The sequence below is a fragment of the Mustela nigripes genome, chromosome 2 (assembly GCF_022355385.1).
Source record: "Mustela nigripes isolate SB6536 chromosome 2, MUSNIG.SB6536, whole genome shotgun sequence".
Classification (NCBI taxonomy): Eukaryota; Metazoa; Chordata; class Mammalia; order Carnivora; family Mustelidae; genus Mustela; species Mustela nigripes.
In genome coordinates, this window is record NC_081558.1 from 122,493,929 (window position 1) to 122,519,446 (window position 25,518).

General features: G+C 36.7%; 1 protein-coding gene across 7 annotated transcripts in view; it reads right to left on the minus strand.

The window, feature by feature from the left end:
- Nucleotides 1–25,518, minus strand: part of NLGN1 (neuroligin 1) — an 836,831-nt gene that overhangs the window by 657,368 nt on the left and 153,945 nt on the right. For 6 of the 7 annotated variants that reach the window (XM_059391526.1, XM_059391524.1, XM_059391529.1 and 3 more), the window contains exon 2: nt 775–1,587. In XM_059391526.1, coding sequence (XP_059247509.1) covers nt 775–1,267 — 493 coding nt within the window. In that variant the 5' untranslated portion in view covers nt 1,268–1,587. Of the gene's footprint in view, nt 1–774; nt 1,588–19,487; nt 20,135–25,518 lie in introns of those variants that run through there. The other variant, XM_059391525.1, reaches the window with a different exon arrangement.

The following is a 25,518-nucleotide window of genomic DNA, read 5'->3' on the forward strand; positions in this document are numbered from 1 at the left end:
TCTTTTCCTCTAAACACAAACTCAGAGCAGAGATTCAATTCCTATCAATGCTACCAGCACCAGAACACAAGGCACCACCAGTGAGCGTCATCAATGTTATCTACTCAGCTACAGCTCTCCTTCACCATCTTTCTATTCCTTGACAGGCTTCATGAATTCCAAATATCACCTAACCATTGACTTTCCAGCATCAGCAAATCATCCTTAGGGAGAGTACCTTCTTCCTCTGTAAGCTTTTTCCCCCATTTTTTATTTCCACTTTTATACATACCTCCTTTTCTACATATTTTCTTGCCGGGTTTTCTGGCACATTCCTTGGATATTCTTTTTACTGAAAAATGAATAGAAGACTAGAAAATAACATGGCGCTCCATCACAGACCGCCGGAACATGCAACACCACTATCTAACTTAATATGCTCCTGCATTTACTGAGTGCGAAAGATCCCCAGTTCGTTGAGCCTGCACATGCAATGGAGACATGTTGATGCATCTTCTCAGAAGTCATTCGGTAGGAAATGGAAAATAGGAGCCCATTTCTACCTAAATACACGTGCTGCGGAGGAAAGAAAATGAGTAGGCACAGGAAAAAAATAAGAACAGATACACCAACACACATAAACAAAAAGAGCGGCATGCAAGCATGTAAAGTATGTCTACATGCCAACAGGAAAAGCCATGCATGCTACCAGTACACATGAATTAATATTGTTAGAACTTAGAATAGAAAAGGAAATATAAATTTATCTCCTTGCTTTTTCTGCAGTAAACTCACCATCCTCAGTGGGAACGTATATGTTTAAATATAGGCAATCTTCACTCTGGTCTTGCACGTATGATGAAACCACATCCAAGTTATTAGTAAACCACACAGGAAGCATGACTTCCGGCAATCTGCCATCGATGATATTCTGGGGGCACACGGGAGCAAACTGAGTCGCATTCCTGATATCTGACCAGGGGGATGGTGGCTCTGGAGGCTGAAAACGATGTTCCCCTGTGGGTGGGGCAGCATACGGAACCCCAAGAAATTGAATAACAGGCCCCAAAATTTCGTTATTGAGTTCTTTCTTAATCCCCCTTATCTTGCCGAAGTTGGTAGTCACCAGTGGGTCTGCATCATCCAATTTTTGGGAAAGCACATGGGCAGCCTGAAGTAAACATCCCAACACGCAGAGAGTCAATGAGGCACCCAATCCCCTGTGTACCAAGCATGCCATTACTGCTCTCCAAACATAATTTGGCCACATGCATCTGGGCAGTGCCATGGTCCCACATTAGCTGTGTAGTTGTCTGGTTACAGGGAGGCAAAGGTATTTGTATCCACTTGAGAAAGACCGTATAATGGTAGAATACACCTCCGACTTCTTCAAGGCGAGTTTGTCAAGAAAAGCTCAGGAAGCTCTTTATGCAGCCACTATCTCCCATCGATTTCACATGGACCGAAGTAGCATCTTCAATCATCACTAGTTATCAGACCATATCCTATTGACCATTCTGTTTCCCATAGTAGCAACGTGACAAGAGTGGCCATTGACTGTAGATTTCCCTCTTATAAATCAAATCCAGTTAGCAGCAGGTCTGCATCCTAAAGAAAATGAAAATAAATCATTAGAACGAACGAGCTAAAATAGACAGAGCAATAACTAGATGTTTTACAAGCTACAGAAATACATAAGCAGTGGCTAGAGTCAGGTAAGTTGAATGCTACCATAGGAAAATTATGGCTTGATATGAGATGACAGGTGAAATAACTGATTATTAGATTATTGAGAAACTTGCCTGCTGACTTTATACATGTTTAAGTGGAAGCAGGCCTTGTCAAAATACATGGTTTCAAGAGCATTTCGCAGTATACCATTTTTTTTAAATACTGAAGGTTATATGTGAAAGTGCCCCTTTATTGATAGTCTTCAATCATGTCAAGGAACCACAGAATTAATCAGCACACATACTAAATATTAGAATTACATAGCAGAAAATATTTTGAAAATCATTGCTAGGGAATTAGTGGAATGTAAACAAACTGTAAGAGTGGATATATACAAATACATATTTAAAAACAAACCAACAAGGAGGTAGTCCCCAATCCTATGCTATCTAGAAGAAAACAAAGCTAACGCTAGAACAAGAAAACGAATCCTAGTTCAACGGTGATCATTTAAGTACATCTACCTTCTAAGTTCAACCTCCTTGCTGTTTCTCAAAACTCTGCATCGAGTCATTGGATATAGGTCCCTCACCTTAAATTAAGATTCAAAACTTTAAAAGATAAAATGGCTGTAGACAACATTTGAAAAAGGAACAGAAAGTGTCATCATTTTTTTTTGCAGACTAAAGGTATCTTTTTTCACCCTCCAGCTATAACGTTTTAGAAATCAGTATATTTGCAACATGAAAATTAATTTCTGCATCAAAGACAACATATTTTAAGTTACAAATTTCATTTTCACTACCTGCTAGAGATCAAAGGAGCAATAAAAAATAGAATGCAATAGTTTTACAAAAGAATCATACATAATCACAGCATCCTGCAATATTAACACTAATAGAGCATCTAACACTGTTTACCCAGTTCAACTTAAAACACATCAGGATAAAATGTAATACTCAGGGCAATGCAATTCATGCTGTACTCTTACTTCAACTCCAAGTCAGCACACAACTCGGCAAATTCGTGTTTTCTTGTTCAAGAAATCTCTTCAAGTGCTTACTTTGAAAATACCGGTGTTGATTTGTATTACAGATGGTTCTATCCTGTCATATTATGAGACGATTCCTGAGGAAGTGCTGGTCTGGCAGCGGGGCTGCCCTGACTCTGTGTTATTGGAAAGGAGATTGTACAAACTATATAGGGCAGCAGGAGATTTGGTTCAGGCCTGGTGTTCCCTTAGCTCCGAACAATCCATCACAGGAAGCAATAAGGAGATAAATGTCTTTCTTCAAGAATACGTCCATCTGTGTTAATTCATAAACCTTTGCTGTGAAAGCTCATTAACATACAAAAGACGGGCTTAGACCCATCCCATTCCTGGGCCAGAACTCCAGCAAGCATTGAAGATTTAGCTACACAAACCCATCTCTGTTAAGAGTAGACTACGCTTACTCTTGTGCAGAATCGTAGTGGGCCACAACATGATGATGTCTTTCCCAGTCGCATGTAAGATTTAAAAAACACCATGTCGAATGGATAAAAAAGATGTGGTACATATACACCATGGAACATTACTCATCCATCAGCAAGGATGAATACCCACCATTTGCAACGACATAGATGGAACCGGAGGGAATTATGCTAAGTGAAGTAAGTCAAACAGAGAAAGACAATTATCATACGGTTTCTCTTGTTTGTATGTGGAACATAATCAACAGCACGGAGGACCACAGGGGAAATCCAAAGGAGGAGAAATCAGAAAGGGAGATAACCACAAAAGACTATGGACACTGAGAAAGAATCTGGGGGTTTCAGAGGGGAGGAGATTAGGGGGAGGGGGTAACAGGGTGATGGGTATTGAGGAGGGCACTTGCTGTGATGAGCACTGGGAGTTACACTTAACTAATGAATCACTGAACACGGCATCAAGGACGAATTATGTACTATATAGTGACTAACTGAACATAATAAAAAATAAATTAAAAAAAACAAACAAACAACAACAACAAAAAAGCACCATGTTGACACCCAAAATAGAGTACCTGTGGTGGCACTTTAAAAGTCTTCATCACCATTTTTCATTCAGCCCAATCTCCATGCACGGTGATTTCCAAAAAGTTCCGTGTTTATACACTTGGTATCTTATTAATAATAAAAAGTACTTGTTTCAAACTGAGGGTGACCCAGGGGAGGCGGGTAGGGAGAGGGTGATGGGGTTATGGACATTGGGGAGGGTATGTGCTATGGTGAATGCTGTGAAGTGTGTAAACCTGGTGATTCACAGACCTGTACCCCTGTGGCTAATAATACATTATATGCTTATAAAAAAATTTTTTTTAAAAAGTACTTTTTTCTTATTAATGAAATAATGCTCCTTTTGTACTCACAAATCCCTAACCATGTTAAAAAGAAAAGAGCTCCTGTTTCCCACTGATGTGATACTTTTATACAAGTTGTGAAAGATTAGAATTCTGCATGCCATGGTGAATTTTCAAATTCCAATAATGTTTCACCTTTGGGCTTCACAAAAACATCCCATTTTACATGGGCTTACCTGTATGGAGAATTACAGTACTGACCCCAAAGATTTCTCAGAAGTTTTGTTATAATAATAACAGTTGTCCAAGTCTAATGTAAAAATATGGGTTGCTTAAATTAATGAAATTTTAAACATATATGTAAATAAGTCTATTATAAGTCTTCATACATATATGTGTGTGTATCTAAATATAAAGTCTCTCAAATTTGTTGGCAGGCTTATTTCCTATTTATTGGTGCTTTCTTATTGTATGCCAAACCCTTTGCTTTTATGCATTTACATCTCATTTACAATAACCCTATAACATGGGTTCAATAGTTATCCCCTTTTTACCCAGAGGAACTGAGACTTAAAGAGGTTAAACACCAGGCCCAAGGTCTCTCAGAGAATCAATAAGAAATCCAGGAGCCCACTGGCATCTGATTTAAAAGCTGTCCTCTTGATCACTGCACCTGATAACAGTCTCTCACTTCACAATTAACACTTTTAAAATATTGATCCTAGTGCACTTAAAATTGAATTGTAAAAGTGTTTCATGTTCCTTTGAAAAGACAGAGTCTAGGTAAATACTCTGACAATTTCATAGAAACAGAAATTTAAATGGATTACCCTGTTCTTATTGGAAGTTTAGATGTAATTTTGTTACTTTTTTTACTTGACATTTTGACCTTTTTATTTTACATCAAATGCAGTGACTGGTTGTCCATATGTGTTTACACAGGATTATGCTAAAATAATAATGGGTGACAAAAAATTCCAACTTCATGATAGCCTAAATGTCCACTAACTGATATTGATAAATGAACTATGATGTATACACAAATCAGAACTCTATATATCAGTGGAAATAAAGGACCCAGACCTAAATATGTAAACTTAGATAAATCTCAAAAGTTTTAAAGAAAGCATGTTGCAGATCAAAGACAGTAAAATGTTATTTAAATAAAGCATAAAATATGCAAAACAAAGCTGTATATTAGCACAGATCTCATAAATATGTAGTAACAGAATATCTGTCATCCCTGAGTAAGGAGGAAAGTGTATGAAATACTCCAGCAGTAATTAATTAATAGTATTAATTAATTAATTGGTAATTAATTGGCACTAAGATTGATAACCTGTGGTGAGGCCTTAACTACAGCAAGTTTTATAAATCTAAGATTTGACAGTGTTAGATGACACATACACACCCCTATACCTTTGTTATGCAATTCTGTTTTTCCATGTGTTTGAAATATTTTATAATAAATACATGAAAATAACACAATCAGAAAGCCTAATTCAGCAGGCCAGACAAGTAGATGAGTCTAATAAATCATACAGGACTAGCTCCATTGAGCACTGCAGTTAGTACAGATGCTAGTTCAAAAAATTTCTTCCTTTGGGTTGAAGCATATGTGGTACCAAATGAGAAAAGTAAAATACAAAGTAAATAATATTTTAAAAGGCATATAGATGGTAGTATTTCACTTGCATTAATTCATCATAATAGCTGAAACTAGTTTTGTTCCTGAGTAATCCAGATCAAAGAGATGATGCTGAAAGAGTAGAGAGAACTTTCTGGAACATTAGATAATCACAGTGGGTGACACAGTCATCCAGTTTTCTATTCACTCAACAAACATTTAATAGGTATCCACAACATACAAGCTATTGTGCTAAAATTATGAGAGCACAATTGAGTTTTTGCTCCTAAATAGTTACAATATTTTAAAGGAATAAACCACATTTAAAAAAAAAAGTCTCTAATGCAAGGTGAAATGTGACATGTGTTCAACAAATGGTTGCTGAATGGGGAGGTGGGAACCAACAAGAAAGTTCCGACTTACAACTTTACATAGTCTATTACATGTCTTGTTATAAAATTATTACCTATTTATTTTCTACCTTGCTTATTTTCATTTCTTTTTATTTGTTTTATTGTTGAACCCAGCTCCCCCAACCCCCACTACTGAATTTCTTATTTAAGGGCAAGGATTTCGTGTTTGTTGTTTTTAAATAATGCTTCACAGCCATCATAAAATCTATTTGACAATCCTTATATAGTGCAGGCAAACCGCAGCTGACGCTGACTTACCACCAGCATAAGGTGGAGCTTGCCCAGGGCTATACAGCTGATTGTTGTTATTTACCATAGTTATGTTCTATAAAGTCATTGCAAACACCAAATTAGGGAACATGGATCCATTGCTCCTAGGGAAATAGCTATAAATTATTCACATAGTTATAAATTATAATCTCAGTTACAAATTAAATAGTTATAAATTATTCACATAGTTGTAAGTTATAATCTCAAACTCTAAAAACAATTCATTGTAGCAGACTCGATTCTCTTTACTTTACAAAACAGAAAACAAGGTTCAAAAGTGTTGAGTGACTTGTCGGAGGCCACCCCACTAACCAATGACAGATTTGGGATTCAGAGCCCCTCCAACTGGCCCCCGAGCTGGACCTTCTTGCACTACACGGCATTCCCCCTACCACTTCTATTCTCTGTTCATCTCTATATGAGAGCTGAAACAAGGAGGCAGAATATCTTCCTGGGTAGCCTCAGCTGGAAACGTGCTCGTAGGGCAACCCAGAGTTTTTGCTGCTCTGCTCATATCTATAAATGCAAAAGCAGTATGAGTACTAACTTTGGGGTTACAAATAAATTTTAGTGAATAAATGAATTTGAAAATACAGACCTAGGAATAATGAAGATGGTCTGTATTAAATAAAAGTAAATAATATTCTATACCTATCGATCTAAGAGTCATTTTGAGGTCAGAATATATCATCAGCCTGCCACCAGCCCTCAGTAATAATCATTGGTTTTAGGAATTGATTTTCTAATAAAAATTTAATAATTATTGCATTTAATAATAACTGGTTTCAATGCAGTCTTTTCAATGGCCAAGGCCACCCATGTAGTTGGAATATGCTTATGTGACTAGTTCACTATAAGAGAATGTGACCACCAGCTGATTTGGGATTCCTATACCAAGATGTTTCACATGAACAGTGGGGATGTTTAGACCTTGGAGACAAGGAGTATCCTATGTGACCTAGCAGTGGGCAAACAGAGAAGCCTGAGTCTGAGACGTCCAAACACCATTGGATGCATCTCCTTCTCCTGTTGTTGTTCTCTTGTACTATTTGCCTGTAACAAAGCTGTCCAAGGAGTATAAGCTATTTGAGTCCCATGAGTCCTTTCAGTAATTGAACACTTAAAGTAACTAATGTGTAACTAATTCACATAGTAAGTACTTAAAAATAGAATGAATAAACAAATGAGTGCAATCATACAAAGTATGATTAGACATTAAACAGGCCTACCTCTAGTTAGTAGATTAGGAAACAGATTTGAACAAACATCAATGGTCATGGAAGAGATCCCAGGCAGAGGGCACATTCTAGAAACATGGGAAGTATATGTAGTGGATATTGTAGTGCTCAATTTCCATGAGAATGGCTCACATTCCCATGACTGGTCCACACCAGTGGAAGGCTGGCCTTATTGCCTAATGCACACCAGGGGCCACCCTGGCCCTGAAGCTCCTTAGGGAAAGGGGCAGAGGGAAGAGCTGACTGTGATTCCCTCACTCCCTCCCAGGTGTTTTTCCCAGTGACCTGCCCCAATACATTTTCCACAGGTAAACCTCCATCTCAGAGTCTTTATGTTTTATTTTGTTTTATGTTTCCCCTGAAAAACCTGGCCTACCACAGCAAGGAAAGAAGTAGTAATGCTTGAGGAGGGCATGGTTTAGTTTGGCCAGCGCACAGAGTAAATGAGGTTCAGCCTTGAATGAGACGAGAAAGGCAGGTTACGGCCAAATCAAGCAAGCCCTTTATTAAAAGGCTAAAGAGTTTGGATTTTATTCACAGGATGATAAAAAGCCATTAAATATTCCTAGCAGGGGAAGAATATTATCAAATTTATTCACAAGAAAATTAATCTGGCAGGGTTGTAGAGCAGGGATCTCCAAAGCCCTGTGCTCATACCCTACCACAAGATGACCAGATGAGAGAAGGAAAGTAAACCGCTGAACTATGTATCATATTTTTTTTACGTAAAGCTAAAGAGAAAGAAATGAAGCTGTGCTAATATGAATATATGGTTTAAATACCAGTGTCTCCACATGATTATGTGATATGTACAGCACTTGAGATGTTCTTGGGAAGTCCTACAGCCCTTTAACATGGTGGGTTTGCCAGCAGAGATGATTTTGTTGTTATTGCTTCTTTCCAACATACAGTGATATATTAGAGTTAACTTCACTGGTAGCATTACTGGATAAGTAGACTCACACATTTTTCCTCATCTGTAATTAAAGTAACCCTCACAAAAAGGAGTACTGAATTAAATTTTTCTCACAAGATAAATATATATAAAAATAAATACTAGTAATACAATCATAAGAACAAGAAACAAGCAGATACAAAACTTCTAAAGAAGCTCTTCAGCTACTCAAAACTCAAAACTATGAGTTTTGAGACTCAAAACTATGGCCATCCAATCATATACAATAACAACAAAAATTTTCAAAACATCAAGAAACTAACTTGAAATACAGAGTTATATCCAGTTCATTAGCTGTGAACTATGTTCTTGAAATCTCTACGTCTTAAAATATTAATGAATGATGGAATGAAGGCATCAAGATTTAAAAGATACTAAAAATGCTGATTTTATCTTTTCCATCTTATAATGTCTATTTCTGTGTGTGATTTGCAATCTGATGATAGAGATATTTATGTAGGAGTTGTATGTACATATTTTATACTTTTTTGATTTGGTGATCATAAACGTGGGATGGTATAATCACAAAAATGTGGGAACTGCTACCTCACTTTAAATAGTGAATTAAACGGTGAGAAAGAAACCACAAACAATTTTGTTGTCATGTTCAGTTTAAAATATAGTTGAATACACCAAACTGATTAACATTATAATCAACTATTCACTCAGCCCTGTCCAAACTACATTACATGTCTCACGTCATTTAGTCCCCACCACCAATTTATAAGCCATGTCCTGTTATTTGAGAAGAGGAAAATGAGGACTCAGGTGTTCAGATAACTTCCTAAACCCCACAAAGATAGGAAAAGGGAGACCCTAGAAACAAGCTTAGTCCTGCCTAACTCCAAAGAACATGCCTGAACTTTTATGATATGACATTTTGCTTTGCTCCCCAATGAGACCAACTCAAGCCATATGCTCATTTTGAACATTTGGGGAAAGTGAAACACACAAGACACTAACAGAAAGAAAATAAAAAGGTTGTTGATCATCTTGCTGGGGTTAATTAATAAGCACAATTCAGAGCATCTCCAAGCACTGTGGTATTGAGACTTCCTCCAGCAACATTCCATAATATAGGCCAAAGAGTAGATGAAATAAGTTAGGACTGGGGATAAGCAAGTCAAGAATGTTAGAATTTAGGGGCGCCTGGGTGGCTCAGTGGGTTAAGCCGCTGCCTTCAGCTCAGGTCATGATCTCAGGGTCCTGGGATTGAGTCCCACATCGGGCTCTCTGTTCAGCGGGGAGCCTGCTTCCCTCTCTCTCTCTGCCTGCCTCTCTGTCTACTTGTGATTTCTCTCTGTCAAATAAATAAATAAAATCTAAAAAAAAAAAAAAAAAAAAAGAATGTTAGAATTTCAAGGAGCAAAGGTTATGAGAAATGGCAATTCTAGTGTTGAATAGATAAATTGTATTGAGGTAGAAAAGTAAGCAGTACCAGAAGGGTACAAGGATAAAAAGTGAGAAATAGAACCAAAGGTTATGAAAGGTCTACTCTGAGATAGGAATATCAAAGTTCAAGACTTTGATCATGTAGAGGTTCAAGAGATTCCATGGCCCATGCTATGCCCATACCACCAAGTAGCTACTGAGAACGAATGTGGTGACAAGTATATTCTGCCAAGACCACCATTAATTAATAACTTGGATTAATGGCTAACTCCAGTTGAGCATAGATTGAGGCCAGTGAGCTAACTGCATCATTTCATTTAAGTGTCTCTAAACACCACAAAGTAGAGATCATTTCCATCTCCTTGTAACAGATAATTAAATGGAAGATCAGAAACACAAAGCCACTGAAACATTTTTCAATAAAACAAGATCACAGTTTTATAAATGCAGTGAGTTCTCACAGGCTGAAGAATTAATAGACTAAAGATAAACCCTTCCCCCTTCTCAGATTTTTCTCCAGAGCCTCCTTTTTAGAGAAAGGGTAGGTAGGCTTCAATAGTTTCCCAGAGTCACATCCCAATCCCCCCACCATGTGAAGAAAACGTAAGCAGTTTTATTTGTTATCTTTCTCCTTAAGCTACTTCCACTCTAAATGAAACTCTACAATGATGTAAGAAAATAAGAGAGAATAGATTGCTAAGAAGAAAAGGCAAACTAAAATTTGACAGTAATAAAAGAAAAAAAATTTTTACCAACAAAATATTTCAAAGATCAGCAGGAAAAAATCATGAGTTTGTTGCCAAGGTTACACTCAGTAGCAGACTATCTTGGTGAAAAAACAAGACAGCAGAAGGCAGCACACAGCACTGGGAGCAGTAGCTAGTGAACTGAGCCCAACTTGTTCACCAAGACCTTCCTTCCTAGGAAGTGCTTACTTTGGGCAGCGTTTGCCTAGAGAAACCCTCACTAGCATCCCCCAAAGCCTAGCTCAAATATCAGTACTTCCTTCTCAGATCCTCCCAGCCACAAAAATATTCCTTTCCCTCAACTCTCAAAGCACCTGTTACCTTTCTTGTAACTGAATCAGCAGTAGTTTCTATCACAGTAATTTATAAGCATAGCCTCCTTCTTCATTCTCTTACATTGTTTAGTGGAAGCCATTGGCAGGGCCACATAAACAAAATGGGCATAGCACTGACTCTCACAGAGACTAAATTTCAATGGGGAAGACCCACTTGATGTAAATCAGTCATACAGATAACTATTTAATCATAAATGCTTTGCCGAAAAGGATAATGAATGGTGCTCTGAGGTAAGATTTTTTTTTTTTTAAGATTTATTCGTTTATTTGAGACAAAGAGTATGGAAGTGCAGCAGAGGGAGAGGGAAGGAAAAGAATTGAGAGCATGGACACAAAGCATAGAGCTCTGAGCATAGAGGCAGACACAGGGCTGGATCCCATGACGCTGAGATCATGACCCAAGCCCAAACTAAGAGTCAGATGCTTAACTGACTGAAACACACAGGTACTCCTCTGAGGGAAGATTTAAAGAGTCTGGACTAAAGTGGGTATCTTCCTGAAAAAGAGATGGGTAAATTGGGTTCTGAAGGATGAGTAGGAGACAGCAGGGAAGACCAGGGCACAGACTGAGGCAAGATAAAGCCCAAATGCTGTGAAGCCTGAGGCAAGGTAGGTCATCAGGCTGGATAAGGGCTGAAAATTCAAGAATTTCTAGGCTATTTTAAGAATGTAAGATCTAATCCCAAGCAGGATGAGAAGAATTATAATCACATAATTAGGTTGGCCTTAGTCTTTGAGAATAACCCATTCATTTATTACATTATTTTTCATCAATTAACTCTACCCTCAGATTTTATCCATCTGTGATGTCTGACCCTGTGAAGGTATTAATTTAATTGGAGTTACAGCAAGAGAGTGTAAAACAGGAGAGAAAGAAACAAATTAGAATACAATAAAAATTCCTTATTATGCAGGGGTGTACATGGATGGCCATATAGACAGTTGCTAATTCCATCACTGTTAAGCAAAAAAAAAGGGGGGGGCGGATTCTGAGATGTCATAGCTCTTATGACAAGACAAAGACAAAGACAAAGAGATCAAAGTGACACCATTTCCTCTGCATTCACATCTGAATATTTCTGCTATGGCCATCATTACAACTAACTGCTGAGTATTGGAGAGTTTCCTGTTTTGTGGGGGGGTGGCTGAAATAAACCATCCAACATTTAACTGTATAAAATAAGTTTTACTCTGCATTTGCTCTCAGAATCTCCATATATTAACTGTTAAATCTAAAATCTAACTTCATAGTCTTGACTTCCAAATAAATAAGGTGAAGGGGATGAGAGGGACAGAAATTCATAAGTTCATAAGACAGGATGTTAAAAAAAAAAGAGAGATATGGGCAAGGGTTTTGATGTATATGTAAAATACTGCAGGACATATTTTTAAAACCAATTGGCAACCCTTTGATCACCCAGAAGAAAATGAATAATCACTCAAGAACTCAGGAGAGACAGCAAGGTAGGGCTGATTATTTCCCTTGATATTAAATTGATGCTTTTGTCTAAAAGGGGCCACTCTTGAGTCACAAGTCATTGCTTCCAGAAGCAACTTAATTATGGCCGCCACTATCTTTACAGAGAAGACGGAACAACCTAAGAGCAGCGCTACATTCTCAATTCACTATTTAAGCTTATTTTTGGTTCTAGTGAGTTGCTGTGTCTGGGAAGAGTGGAGAATTGCCATTCCTGGTGCCCTGCTTAATTAAAGTCCTCTTTTAAAAATCCCTTGTTGCCAGAGAATAGCTACAACCTTGGCAGAGGCAGCACTAAGTTTCTCAGTATGGCCTTGTGCCAGGGTGTGTCAATCTTGACCCCTTGGAGGATGATTAGCAGAGAGGGGGTAGTTAAACCTTTGTGCCCATTCAGCCCCAGGCTTCTGCTGGAATTGGCAAACACTATAGTGACTATTGTTTAAGGAGTAACTGTCTACTAGGCATTGGACTAAGACCACCAACTCCTTTCACATAAAGCCCCAAACAATGATAACAGCTTCCTGTCACTCCTGACCTGGCTCAGAGCTCAACGAGTACCCCAAAGGGGAAAGAATATTACACTTGCAATATTCTTCAGACATCCACATCTTTTATTTTCCCTTCATGTTGGGGTTAATGTAGAACATTAAATAAGCCATAATAATTGGCTTGCTAAAATGTAACACAGAAGTCCCTGGAGGTGAAGGAAGGAAGGATTCAGAAGGGTGTGGGCCTTTGGAATGCCCAGGCTTGGTAACCCCTCTGCCATTGGAATGCCCTGGGGAGTTGCCTTCACAGCAGAGCTTTCTTAGCCCAATCAGCCACCCAGTGACCTAAGAGATGTATGCCTGGTCCCTTAGGCTATATTCAGTAGAACATGCAGATTAGCATATTTTATCTTTCCCCTAAACAGACCCTCCCAGTTTCAGTAAGACTCCTTATCACACATCACGTGCTTGAGAAACAGTGATAAGAATATGTGATTATCCTCAGGGTAAAAGTGGGAGCAAAGAGCAAAGGGTCTTCGGCTCTAAGTACTGACCCCCTTCCTTATCCTCTCTTCCACAGCAGAGTTTGGAGTGATCTTTCATCCGTCCGTACAGGGACTGCTGGCCATTCCCAGCACCCTCATATTACACTTCTATTACTACTTATAATAACAAAATTCAAAACAATGCTCTAATTACAGGGCATTAGTGTAACAGAACGTCAATGAATAAATATTCATAAGAATTTAACATACACATGGAACATAAGTTGCTAACTGAGTTTACCATTTAAGTAAAATTGAATAGGGAGTATGGGATTATAAAGAGTTAAAATAATGAAAAAAGTGTTCGAATAATGACCAAAACAGCAAACTTACTGTAGTTTAGATCTTACTGTCTACGTTCTAAGTGTTTGTAAGTGTTTGACTAATTTTTACTTTTACTCCCTCCAAAGTTCCTTGGCAATCATATTTTCTTCACGGCAGAAAATAACTCTACTGCACATTTTAGTAAATTATAACCAGAAATAATCCTATTGCACTTGTAAGTCTTAATAAAATAATTTATCAAAATTTTTAAAAAGAAGTATGAAAATCACTACAAAGTTTCAATTATTATTATTTGTCTTTGAAATTCAATATTTTAAATATATCCCTTTCTACCTTTGGAATTTTGCATATAACTCGAAAATACCTGTCAATTCAAATAATAACTGATTGATGTTAAGAAAAAAAAGGCAAAAATGAAGAGACCATATATTAAGCAGGAGGTCACATAGTTAGTTGTTAATGTCCAAGGCTAGAACCTGTCTCTTTACTCACTTAATAAATATTTATTGGTCACCAGTAATGTGCCAGGTACAGCTTTGACAGAGAGAGAGAGAGAGAGCAGGAGCACAAGCAGCCAGAGTGGCAGGCAGAGGGAGAAACAGAAGCAGGCTCCCCACTGAGCAAGGAGCCCGATTGCGATGGATGTTGGGCTCTATCCAAGGACTCTGAGATCATGAGCATAAGCGGAGCTGAAGGCAGCCACTTAACCAACTAAGCAACCCAGGCATCCAGCCAGATACAGTTTGGAAACACAAGATAAAAACCCTTGCCATCATAGACTACTACTACTGTGTTATTTCACTGGGCAATATATTTTACCTTTGTATATTCAACAACTCCCCAGAAGTTATTACTGAAGACCATAGGTCTGAATAATGGGAACTTTTGGTATCAATACTCATAGTAATACATGCATTAGAATACTTGGCATAGCTAAAGAGGTAATGTAACTTGTGGCTGTTTTTACCCATAAGAAAAAGGATAGATAACACCTGTCACTTGTGTGTAAAGTTTTGGACAGCTAAGTAATATAGATTCAAATTAAAAATGACAGATGCACTGACTTGAAACATAATGGTTACTGAAGTGAACCTTTATACCTTGTAGTGCTATGGTTAACTATTAAATGGCTCAAGTACTATTTTTAGGTGTGAATATTGTGACAACTGTTAGTCAATGTCATATGCCATAATCACGATTTTCTTGGTAAATTCTATTACAAGTGGAGTGGTTATCTTATGGAAAAAACTCATACTAGTGACAATCCCAAGTTAGTTTTTATCGAATCGATATTAATTGATTTCCTGGGTGGGACCTTCCTGATTTTCCAAGCACAGTGAGTATCCATATGACAGTAGGAAAGTATCCACCATAACTGTTTTTTTTAAAAGGCAACAAGAATTCTCAATTTACTGTTAAACATTATGATTAATCTCTTTTTTTTTCTAAGACTCAACATTCACCATGTGTGTCAAGGAAGAAAAAAAAGTACCATTATGTTTAAGTGATCCCAAATACTGTGTGGCCTGTCCCAAGGGTACTAGCATTGTGTAAGAAAAATGTGATTGGATACCTAGTTAAAATACTAAAACTAAAATGCTATGGAAACCAGAGAGAAGTGAAAAAGTACATATCCTTCAATTTCATGAGTCAAAACCAAGCTCATCAACTTCAAGGCAAGTCCTAAGATGTCAACTGCATTAAGTAGGTCTAGTCTCGGGCTGGAACTTCATTTCCTGTGATGCACCACTGTGGTTTTTGATTTTACATCTGTAGCAGTAACTTAACTTGCTTTTGTTCCAAAATGAATTTCATGCTCAACTTGTTTTTCTTAATTAAACTTCCTTTAGCAGTCCCTAATATGTGTATTATTAAATCTCATTAGTCCTATTCATGCTTGCCTGTCATTTTTTGGCTACACATTCATATATTGAAGTGTTCTGTTGCTATATATAGGAAGAAAATTAAATAATAAATATGGGGACTTGAACGTTTTTATGAGTGTCAGGATGAGAGACTGCCTGCAAGGCCCATAAGGTTTCACACAAAAGAGGCATTACTGCTAAAGCTAACATGCTGACACATCTCTGATCTATAAAGTCTGCAGTAATGGCAGCAGTAAAGCGTTGTGCCATTGACTGGAATTTCTCTTACATGCAACGGAAATAGGCACAGAAAAGATTATATTGACTGTTATAAAATGAATTCATAAAAAATCCCCCCAAAGTTTAATGTCTAATAATTTCAAATGCCTGAAGTGATTTACTAGTTTTCTCTGACTTCATTTATGCTTAGAATTGGTAACCTTTCTCTCTCACACAGGTTTACTACCAGATAGGTGGGTTTATCCATTTGGGGGGGGGGTGCATAATTTTAAAGGCGAAAAGGACTCATATACTTTTATAGCAACATAGTGATACTCAACATCATTAATGTGATTCCATTAATAACAAAGTCAAAGTAATCAAATATGTAACTGTTAAGGAATCACTCTTCTTAGAAACAGTTGAGAATGTTATCCCACAAGATTAACAGATTAGCTACCTCAAAATATTTTAAATTTATCTTTAAAAGGTATTAAAAAGGAAAAGGACATTCTAGATTCAACATGAATGTTCACTATTTTATTTTATTATTTTTTTTAATTTCTGGGCTTTGCAAATTTGAAATATTAAAAAATTAAAATTTTAAATTAACTGAAACTTCTGCTTTGTTTTTATATATCTCAAGAGAGTAAGGGAGATGGAAAATTTGCATTTTTGGATGCCATGTGTTAAATTTCAGCAAATCATTAAAAACTATTGCCCTTTTCATTTTACTTTCAATTAACAGTGTGTAGCATTTTTTTTTTCAAAAAAATCGATTAACATAGAATAGCATGTAACTGTATTTAATCATTTCAAAATCATAGGAGGAAACTGTAGGAAATATCTTAACTCCTACTGTATGGTATTTCAGTTAGAACACATGGAAGGCTTTTGAGGGACAGGTGCAGCTGTCAAACTAAGCTCCAGTGAATGCAACATCAGTTTTTCCATTGTCATAAGCTTTGGGGAATCCAATGCTATTTCTTGTCACATACGTCATGAACTGTTTTTGCAATTTTCTGGAGGGGGTCATTTAGAGCTTCCATCCCTTCATCCTAAACTACCACATTTTGTGTTATTCTGAATCAAAATTGGAAGAGCTGATCAAGACCACCATGTTCTTTTAATAATCACAACCAAAAATATGTGTTTGGATAAGGTAGAGCAAAATGTCATTGATTTTCTAAGTGAACTCTCAGGTTGTTCAGTAGTTCTTAAGGTGATTACTCTATTTGTAGAGAGCATTTCAATTACTGGGTACCTTGCTCTTATTTACTGGCTACAGTTTAAAAAATTTTTGTGGTATGTAATTTTACTTTTATTTCTATCATTATTGACCTTCCAAAGTGGATCTACTACCTACAAAGTTACTAAAGTTTTGTGCAGGAACTGCTTATAGAAACCAAAGAACAAGGCAAAGCCTTCCCTTTTCTCTTCAACTGATGAAAGAGAAAATGAAGGAGTAAAAAGTACTGATGATTCCTAACTGAGAAAGATACTGCTTATCCATGACAGAGGCACTTGAAGCTGAGCCTTTTGCTTTAGCACTAGGGTAAATGCCATGATCACTAGTTCAATGGTTGTGAAATAAACTAAATAACTTTTAAAAGAACCAACTTTCTCATGCTTCATATCTTCCATCTAAGTATAGCAATGTTACATTCTCTACTAGCCCAGAAAAAAAAAAAATTCAGCTCACTTCCCATTCACCTTCATTAATTATTTACTCTCATCATTTAATGTGTTATTTACTAGCTGACTGTTTTTTGCTAATTTAAACTTTGAAAAAAAGATGTTAACTATTGTTGGACTGTGCAGCCAAGATCAGTGGCTAGAATGTACCAACACACAGAACATCCATTCTTCTAGCTCACCCTGCACATGAACCACGTGACTTAAGAGCTGCGTAAAAGAAAGGCAAATCTGGCCTCTCAGATATCTCCTTAAAACTAACAGTTGGGCTTACAAAAACTATTTTTTATTGCTATTTTTGTCACCACTAACAAGCTTACACAAAATCTGCAGAAATAGGAAATATTTAACTTCTCTACCACAGAATCCTTGGGAGACAAAGTTTTCTATTTTGCTATTTCATCTTTAAAAAAAAAAAAAACAGGAATGTCATTGTGCTGTTTCAGAACTTAGATTTAAGAAACACATATACACACAAAACCAGGAAGAAAGTTTGGCAAGGTTCCCCTTTTAATACCAGGATGTCAGATGAATTTGGAATTCCTGAAATAAGTACTGGGATGATGAGTGCTTCAGATGACATTGAAGAGTTGCCTTTCATGAGTTCACACATAATGGAGAGGCTTGAATGCTAAAGCCATAAAAGTATCTACATTCATATCATAATCTGTAAACAGAAATCCCCGAAAAATATTTGAAGCTTTTCTTTAAAAGATAAAATTGTATTTAAAAAATAATTATTTTATATTTTAGCAATTACCTATCTCCATCTTATCCTAATATATTTGGCCGTCTGAAGATTTAAAATTTAACGAATTGGCCTTAAATAGGAAGAGCCTGCTAAAATTATAATGCTGAGGTGTCTGAAGGTATATGGGGTGGGGGATAGTCATTAGTCTATTTAACGTATCTATATACATATTTTAAGTGAATCAGTTTTTCATATGTTATTGCTCAGAACAACCTATGTGTGTTCCAAAATTGGTTCAGAATAATATGCTTTTCTGGATTCCAAAGCAACTTTTAGTTTCCTAAGTCAATTAATATTACAGATTTGAGTGATTAATTTTAACTATATCTGCTGAAATTGATTTTCCTTCTGCAAATAATGATGAGCTTTTCTTGAGAGCTAAAAAAAAAAAAAAAAAGATAATAAAAAGGAAAAAAAAAATCCTTGTATTCAGCTGCAAGAAAATGTCTGGGAACGCGCGCGCACCGCTCAGTTGGAAAGAAAAGCCTGAGAGTGGCGAGGCAGTCAGGGTAGGGATGCATCGGAAATGCAGCGGCTGCCTGGCTCACTCGCCAGCCAGGGCCCTCGGCATAAAGGCTGTAACGCCTTGCTGGACTCTTCCAACTCCAGGAAAGTTATCTCGGACTGTATTATGCAAAGTCTTGCAAGTGAATTACAAGACAACATGTGTGGCCCGTCACCCACTTCTGTGTCTATCCAATGCAGTGACCCTGTAACCCTTTAGCGTTGGGCTGAGAGGAGGAGGAGGCGGGAAGGGGAAGGGCGAGGGAGCGAGAACAAGATAACACGACAACAGCCAATTCCCCCTGCAAAATTCCCATAGAAGCCAAGACAGTCGCCGAAACCTCGGCCGAGGCAGCCGCGATTTCTACTTGAGTTCTCCCCTGCACAGGCAGGTTTTCCAAGGCACCCTGCTACCTCTCTTTAAAGTATCACTAGGAGGAAAGCACTGGATCCAAGAGGGATCTCCCAGCGGAGAGGTTTTCGATGCAAAGTTGAGACCTCGGAGGGTTGCCTGGCTTCCCCGCCAACGCCACAAAATAAGGTTTTTAAGCTCGATCTAGGTAGCTCCCCAGCGATCCACCCCGAGATGCGCGAGGTGGCTTTACATCCCCTTTCTCTCCCCATTCCACCGGCGCCGTGTCCGCAGCACCTACCGCGCAGCGGCACACAAACCCTGGCAGCCCCCTCCCAATAAAAGACCCCCAAACTTACCCTCGGTAAGATCAAGCCACAGAGGGGGCCCCCTCATCCTCCCCTAGTCCCCTTCCAATCATTCAAGAAGACAGTTCTACAACACTTCACCGTCAAATTCAAGCTGAATTGGTCAAAGTATTTATCAGCTTCTAGACGCTTTTTTCGAATCTTGAGCACTGGTAATTCTTGTTTCAGAATTCAAGATGCTTCCTTTTATTATTTATTTTTCTTCTTTAAGCAGCCGCAACCCCAGTTTTGCGCCCCCCCCCCTTTTTTTATTCACCCACGGACACTTCCAAAACGTGTCGATTGATCCTTTTTTCTCTCCAGATGAAACCACGATCCAGAATTCTCGGGACCCAAAGCCACCTCCATGTAAATCCGACCATCAGGCAAGAAATACAAATGATCAAACAACGTTACTTCTTTCGGCTGCAATCAGATAATCCTACTAATCCAATAGATTTATCTCGATTGGAAATTGACCTCAAAAATGAATCCCTGGCGCTGATGTCCAGTAAAGCGATTTCGTAGCCCTGTTCGGGTGATCGAAAGAACTGTGGCTTCTTTCTTTCTTCCTCTTTTTAAAAAATCTTTTTGGATTCAGGGTGCACTGCTCGCAAAAAAATGCCGAGGACCCTGGTTTTCCCCTAATATAGGTTTCTACTCCAAATCAGTGCAGGATGAAAAATGGTACAAAGATACCCCTAGTGGCTTGAGGTGATACTGCAGGGAATCTCACTTTTTTTTTTTTTTTTTTTTTAAATCCCCTCTCCTCACCTATTTTCCCCCTTCTGCCCTATAGATAACTGGCTGCTATAGTAGTTAAGAAGAAGAATGAACAGGGATTAACATAAATAGTATATGACTACTTAAGAAGATCGTCTGATCTTTTTTCTTTGTTTTAAAGACTGAATTTCCTGTGCTTCTCTCTCCCAGTTCCATCTCTTTTTCAACAGTTTTCCCCAATGATATTTTGTAGCTAAAATGTCAACTGGTGCAGTTGTTCCCTGAATAACTATAGATATCCAAAGAAACCCCAATCTACCTGAGACATGCTTCTTCCAGAAAAAAAAATTAATATTTTGTTTTCTTTAAAGTTATACAATTATGAATACATATTTTTTTATACAATCTTTTCTCATTTTAGACTTTTGATATTCATTCGACAGAGCCGATGATGGCTGCTATGAGCCTATGGTCAAAAAGCAAGACTGAAGGGTCATTATATAGTTCTCAATGTTGCTTATCTGAACCCTTAGCAATTCAATCATCTCAAGATTACTACTAGCATTTTGGACAGGTTTTAGAGAAAAGGCCAATGCAATAAATTTCAAGATTCCATTTTGGTAAGCAATACTTCACAAACTTTACTCTGCTTACCAAAGACCTAGGTATCTTTTAAAAAGGAGGATTCTGGTTTGGTAGGACAAGAGAAGGAATGGAGATTCTGCATTTTTAACAAGCCCTCTGACCACATCCTGATTATCAAGGACTTAGTAAACTTGGGAAGTTGAATTCACTTTCATGAGTACATGCAATGGTTGCAAAGACTCCACTCTTAAACTAAATAATTAAGCCTTCTTAGTGTATGAGCTATTAAGGAGTCAAGAAACCTTCTTTCTATTACTGGTTTTGTTATTAATTGACTATGTGACTTTTTGGCCCATGGCTAATTTATCTATTAAAATTGAAGAGTAAACCAAAATAAATGAACAAACATACCTGTTCCTAGATGGGAGACTCAATGTTATAAGTTAATAATATAATTATTAAAAGCCCACTATAATTTTTCATGAAACTTCAAAAGTTAATCTTAAAATGTGTTTGTGGGAACAAAGGGTCAAACTTGTCAATATAATTTTATAAAATTAAGGGTATGTGCTTTGGTGAGTGCTGTGAAGTGTGTAAACCTGGTGATTCACAGACCTGTACCCCCTGGGGATAAAAATATATGTTTATAAAAAATAAAAATAAAAAATAAAAAATAAATTAATTAATTAATTAATTAAAAAGAATAAGGTATTCTTAATTTAATATAATTAAGAATAAGGTATGGATAATTTTCATATTAACTATTGAGACTAAATAGAAAATGACAGTAACTGAGGCAATGTAGCTTTGGGTCAGGGATAAAATTAGTCCAATGGAATAGAATAGAGGGCTCAGAAATATATCTCTGAATTTATGGGAACTTGATAAATAACAGGTGGCATGAGAGAGCAGTGAGGAAAAGTGAATTATTCAGGCAATAAAATAGGCATATTAAAAAATTATAATTCATACCTAAATATGTATTTAAGGTAGGACAAATTTAAATACTTAAAGCCTTAAAGATGCAGAACAAAACTTAAAACCTTTTAGAGAGAAATAGCTTTGTTATTTGGGGTAGATGGGAATAGAAGGGTTTATTAAACATTAAGAAATAAAAAGTTAAGTCTATAATGAAAAAAATGTTATTTTGATATATTAAAATTAAAAATTTATGTGCATCTGGGTCCCTGGGTGGCTCAGTGGGTTAAGCCTCTGCCTTCTGCTCAGTGCATGATCTCAGTGTCTTGGGATGGAGCCCCGCATTGGGCTCTCTGCTCGGCAGGAAGCCTGCTTCCCTCTCTCTCTCTCTCTCTGCCTACTTGCCTAAATAAATAAAATATTTAAAAAAATAAAAATAAATAGAATATAAAAATAAAAATTTATGTGCATCAAAAAAGTCAAGGCATAGACTGACAGAAGATATTTGCTCTTCATGTAACCAAAGAAGGATAAGTATCAAAGTACATAAAGCTTTCTTACAAACCTATAAAGACAAAAAAATATGATAGGATAAAATGAACCAAGATGAATAGTCAATTGGCAGAAAAGGATTCTCAATGTCCAATAAATATCTGAAAAAGATACCTTACTTATTAAAGAAATACAAGCTAAAATGATGAGACACCATATTACAGGTATGAAATTGGCAAAAATTTGTAAGTCCAGCAATATGAAAGTATGATGAGAATATGAAGAGACCATGGAAAGCACATTAGAACAGTAACAGTTTAGAGATTGTTGAAGATCCTTATTTCCTAAAATTGAGTCTCTCTACTCTTGTGTATTTCTCTTCACACACACAGAAAAAACCCATTACAAAATTACTTGTAAGAGAAAAAAGAAAAAAAGAAAAAGGAGGAAAAAACATAAACACCTTTAGATAAATAAGTGGGCAAGCACTTTATAGAATAATCACATACTGTGACACAAGAAGCAGTAAAAAGAAAAATGAATGCACTATAGCTATTTGAGTTAGCATGGACGTCTCAAATATGTAATCTGGAGCAGAAACAATAAAAGCAGTTTGCAGAAGGATACCTGTGGGATGATATCATTTATGAATCAAGTTTTAAAATGTGCAAAAAATAATTGTATATTTTTGAGCATATTTATATGTGGGAAAGGTATATAAACATCCATGATAATGATAAGCCTGAAATTCTGGGTAGAGGTTATCTTTGGGAAGAATGGAAGTTAATGACATTGGGAAGATATCTAGGAAACTTCAGCTGAATCTTTAATGCTTTATTTCTTAGACTGAATCTTGAGCACACAGATATTTATAGACATTTATAATGTTACATACAAATTGTATGTCTGAACTATTTCATTAAAATGAAATATTTAAACTAGATGGGCTCCGTAAACCCTTTACAGCATTAGAAAATTTTCTAATTAGAATAAATATATGTAGAAGTGAAAAGAAATAGTATTGGACTTTGGAATTTCATAATGTGCTTTCTTTTTAAAAATATGTAGTACTTTTTATTTCTAAGACGTGGAAATGGATCAATACTTATTTGTTTCTATAACAGATATGAATATTTCCAGCTAGCAAGCAAAAGCCACCACCTAAATGGAGAAAAATGTGGTTGAAATAGGGGGAAAATGTAGTTCTCAACAAGCTCCTTCATGTACTTTCCTTTGATCTCACATGGAGTAACCACATCTCTGAAAATGTAAAACAGGTAATCAGTTGATAGTGTTCAGTTCTGATCGGTTACCCGGAAACCACCAAAGCCAGAATAGCCCTAAGTCAAAGTACAACACAAAAGATAATATCTCCAGAATATTCAAAATGCATATGTAATTTCAAGCAAGGAGGTTTTGTTGATATGAAATACAAGAACTGGAAATCAAATTTCAAAGTCATCAGACAATATTTTTCATAATTCATTCAAAACTGAAAAAGATATCAAATATAAGAAAGAATTCTTTAGGGCCCAATGTCAGAAGTAAAATGAGTTAGATTAGCATTTAATACCACTCAACTCACTTTGAACTCAAGAAAGATTCCTAGACAAGTCATCAATCAATTTTCAGAACAGCATCCCTAGGCTATAGCCAAAGCAGCTTTGCAATAAAGAAAGGGAGAAGGGACAACTTAATGCCCTTCAGTTACAGAATAAACAAGGAGGAAGAAGCACATGTAATATCCAAAATTTGGAGAGGCTGACGTATTCTTTCAGCAACCACTTGTTGAATACCTCCTGCCTACTGGTCATAGGACAAAGAATTTCACAAGAGAGCTAACATTAAAACAAATAACCACCATAAACCCATTGTTGGCAACTGATAATTGATTTGTTCACTGTAAACGGTTAGTAGTTATTTTGAATTAATACTTAACCATCTATGCTGAAAATGAGATATTAGACACTAATATAATATTGAAAGTTCATTTTCAGTGTGTTTACATACAAACTGATATGGCGGGATAAGGTAGTCAATGAAGGAAAAAGAGTAAAACAAGAAGAGGATGAGGCGTGGCAGAGGAAAGGAAGAAGACTGAGGGTAAAAATATGAATCAAACTCATTTCTCTCCCTGGAGATTTACTTGACAGACAAGATAGAAACTTACTTAATCTTTGTATCCCTGAGAGTACAAATGATTAGTGAATGAATGCCTTAATGGATCAAAGTGTGAAGCTAGTCTGTACATGAAGAAAACAAATCTATTTTCTATATTGGAAAGGCTTGCTAATATCTCTTCAGAAAATGAAATTAATAGAGGAGGAAAATAAAAAATTACTATGACTAACAATAATGGGAAATGAAAGGCCAAGACTGGCAAACTTGAGTGCCAGTTGGAATATGGGATTCCAATTTGATTCTGCCACTGTAATTTCAACTCTGCTAAAACCTATGGTAGAATTACACATCCTATTTTGGTTTCGGCACTTTGCACAAACAAACAAGTGATTAATTAATGCCGAATGGATCATGAAAAGAAATGGCATAGTTCTACTAAAAAAAAAAAAAAAAAAAACAGGTAAGAAAGTATTTAATTATTGCTTTTAAGTACAACAACAGTCATTGTGAAAAGAGGGTTATGATTTTGGGAGGCGGGAGATAATTGATATAACGGCACATCTTTTGTGACCAGGTCAAATCAATTAAGTTCTGCCTGGTAGTAAACATTTTAAGCTGTTATGAGAGATTGGTATTCTATGTCTAGGAAAAAAAAAAAAAAAAAGAAAACTTCAAAAATACTGTAAAACCGATTTTCTAAAACAAGTCTTGGGAAAATATATTCTTCTACCATCTTCACAACTCCCCTGATGTACCCTCATTTTAAGTGCTCAAGACTTGAATCTAAATGAATGGCAACTGGGAATTATGAAAGGCATAAAAATAAAAAGTATTGCAACATCACAGGCCTAACTACTGCAAAGATAGCTGTTTATAAGAGGTTCTCTCTACAGGGAAGTATCTGTTCAGACAATCCTGCTTAATTAGAAAAGACTACTTAAAACACTTGACTGATACTGAATATTTCAGGTATGTATTGGGAGAACACACCTGCTTGAATGCTAAATTTACCAGATGCATCTTTATATTTCATGGTTTGAAGACCTGTAATGGAAACCAAGGAAGTAATGATCAAGACTAGATATTTTAGGATGAGACTGTCAACTAGAGAAACGGGGCTTTAAGAAGATTCGTCTGAGATTCCAAAACATATGTTCAAAGTTCAGGGTCCTAAGTCAGAAATAAATCTAGCTTTTTTGAAACA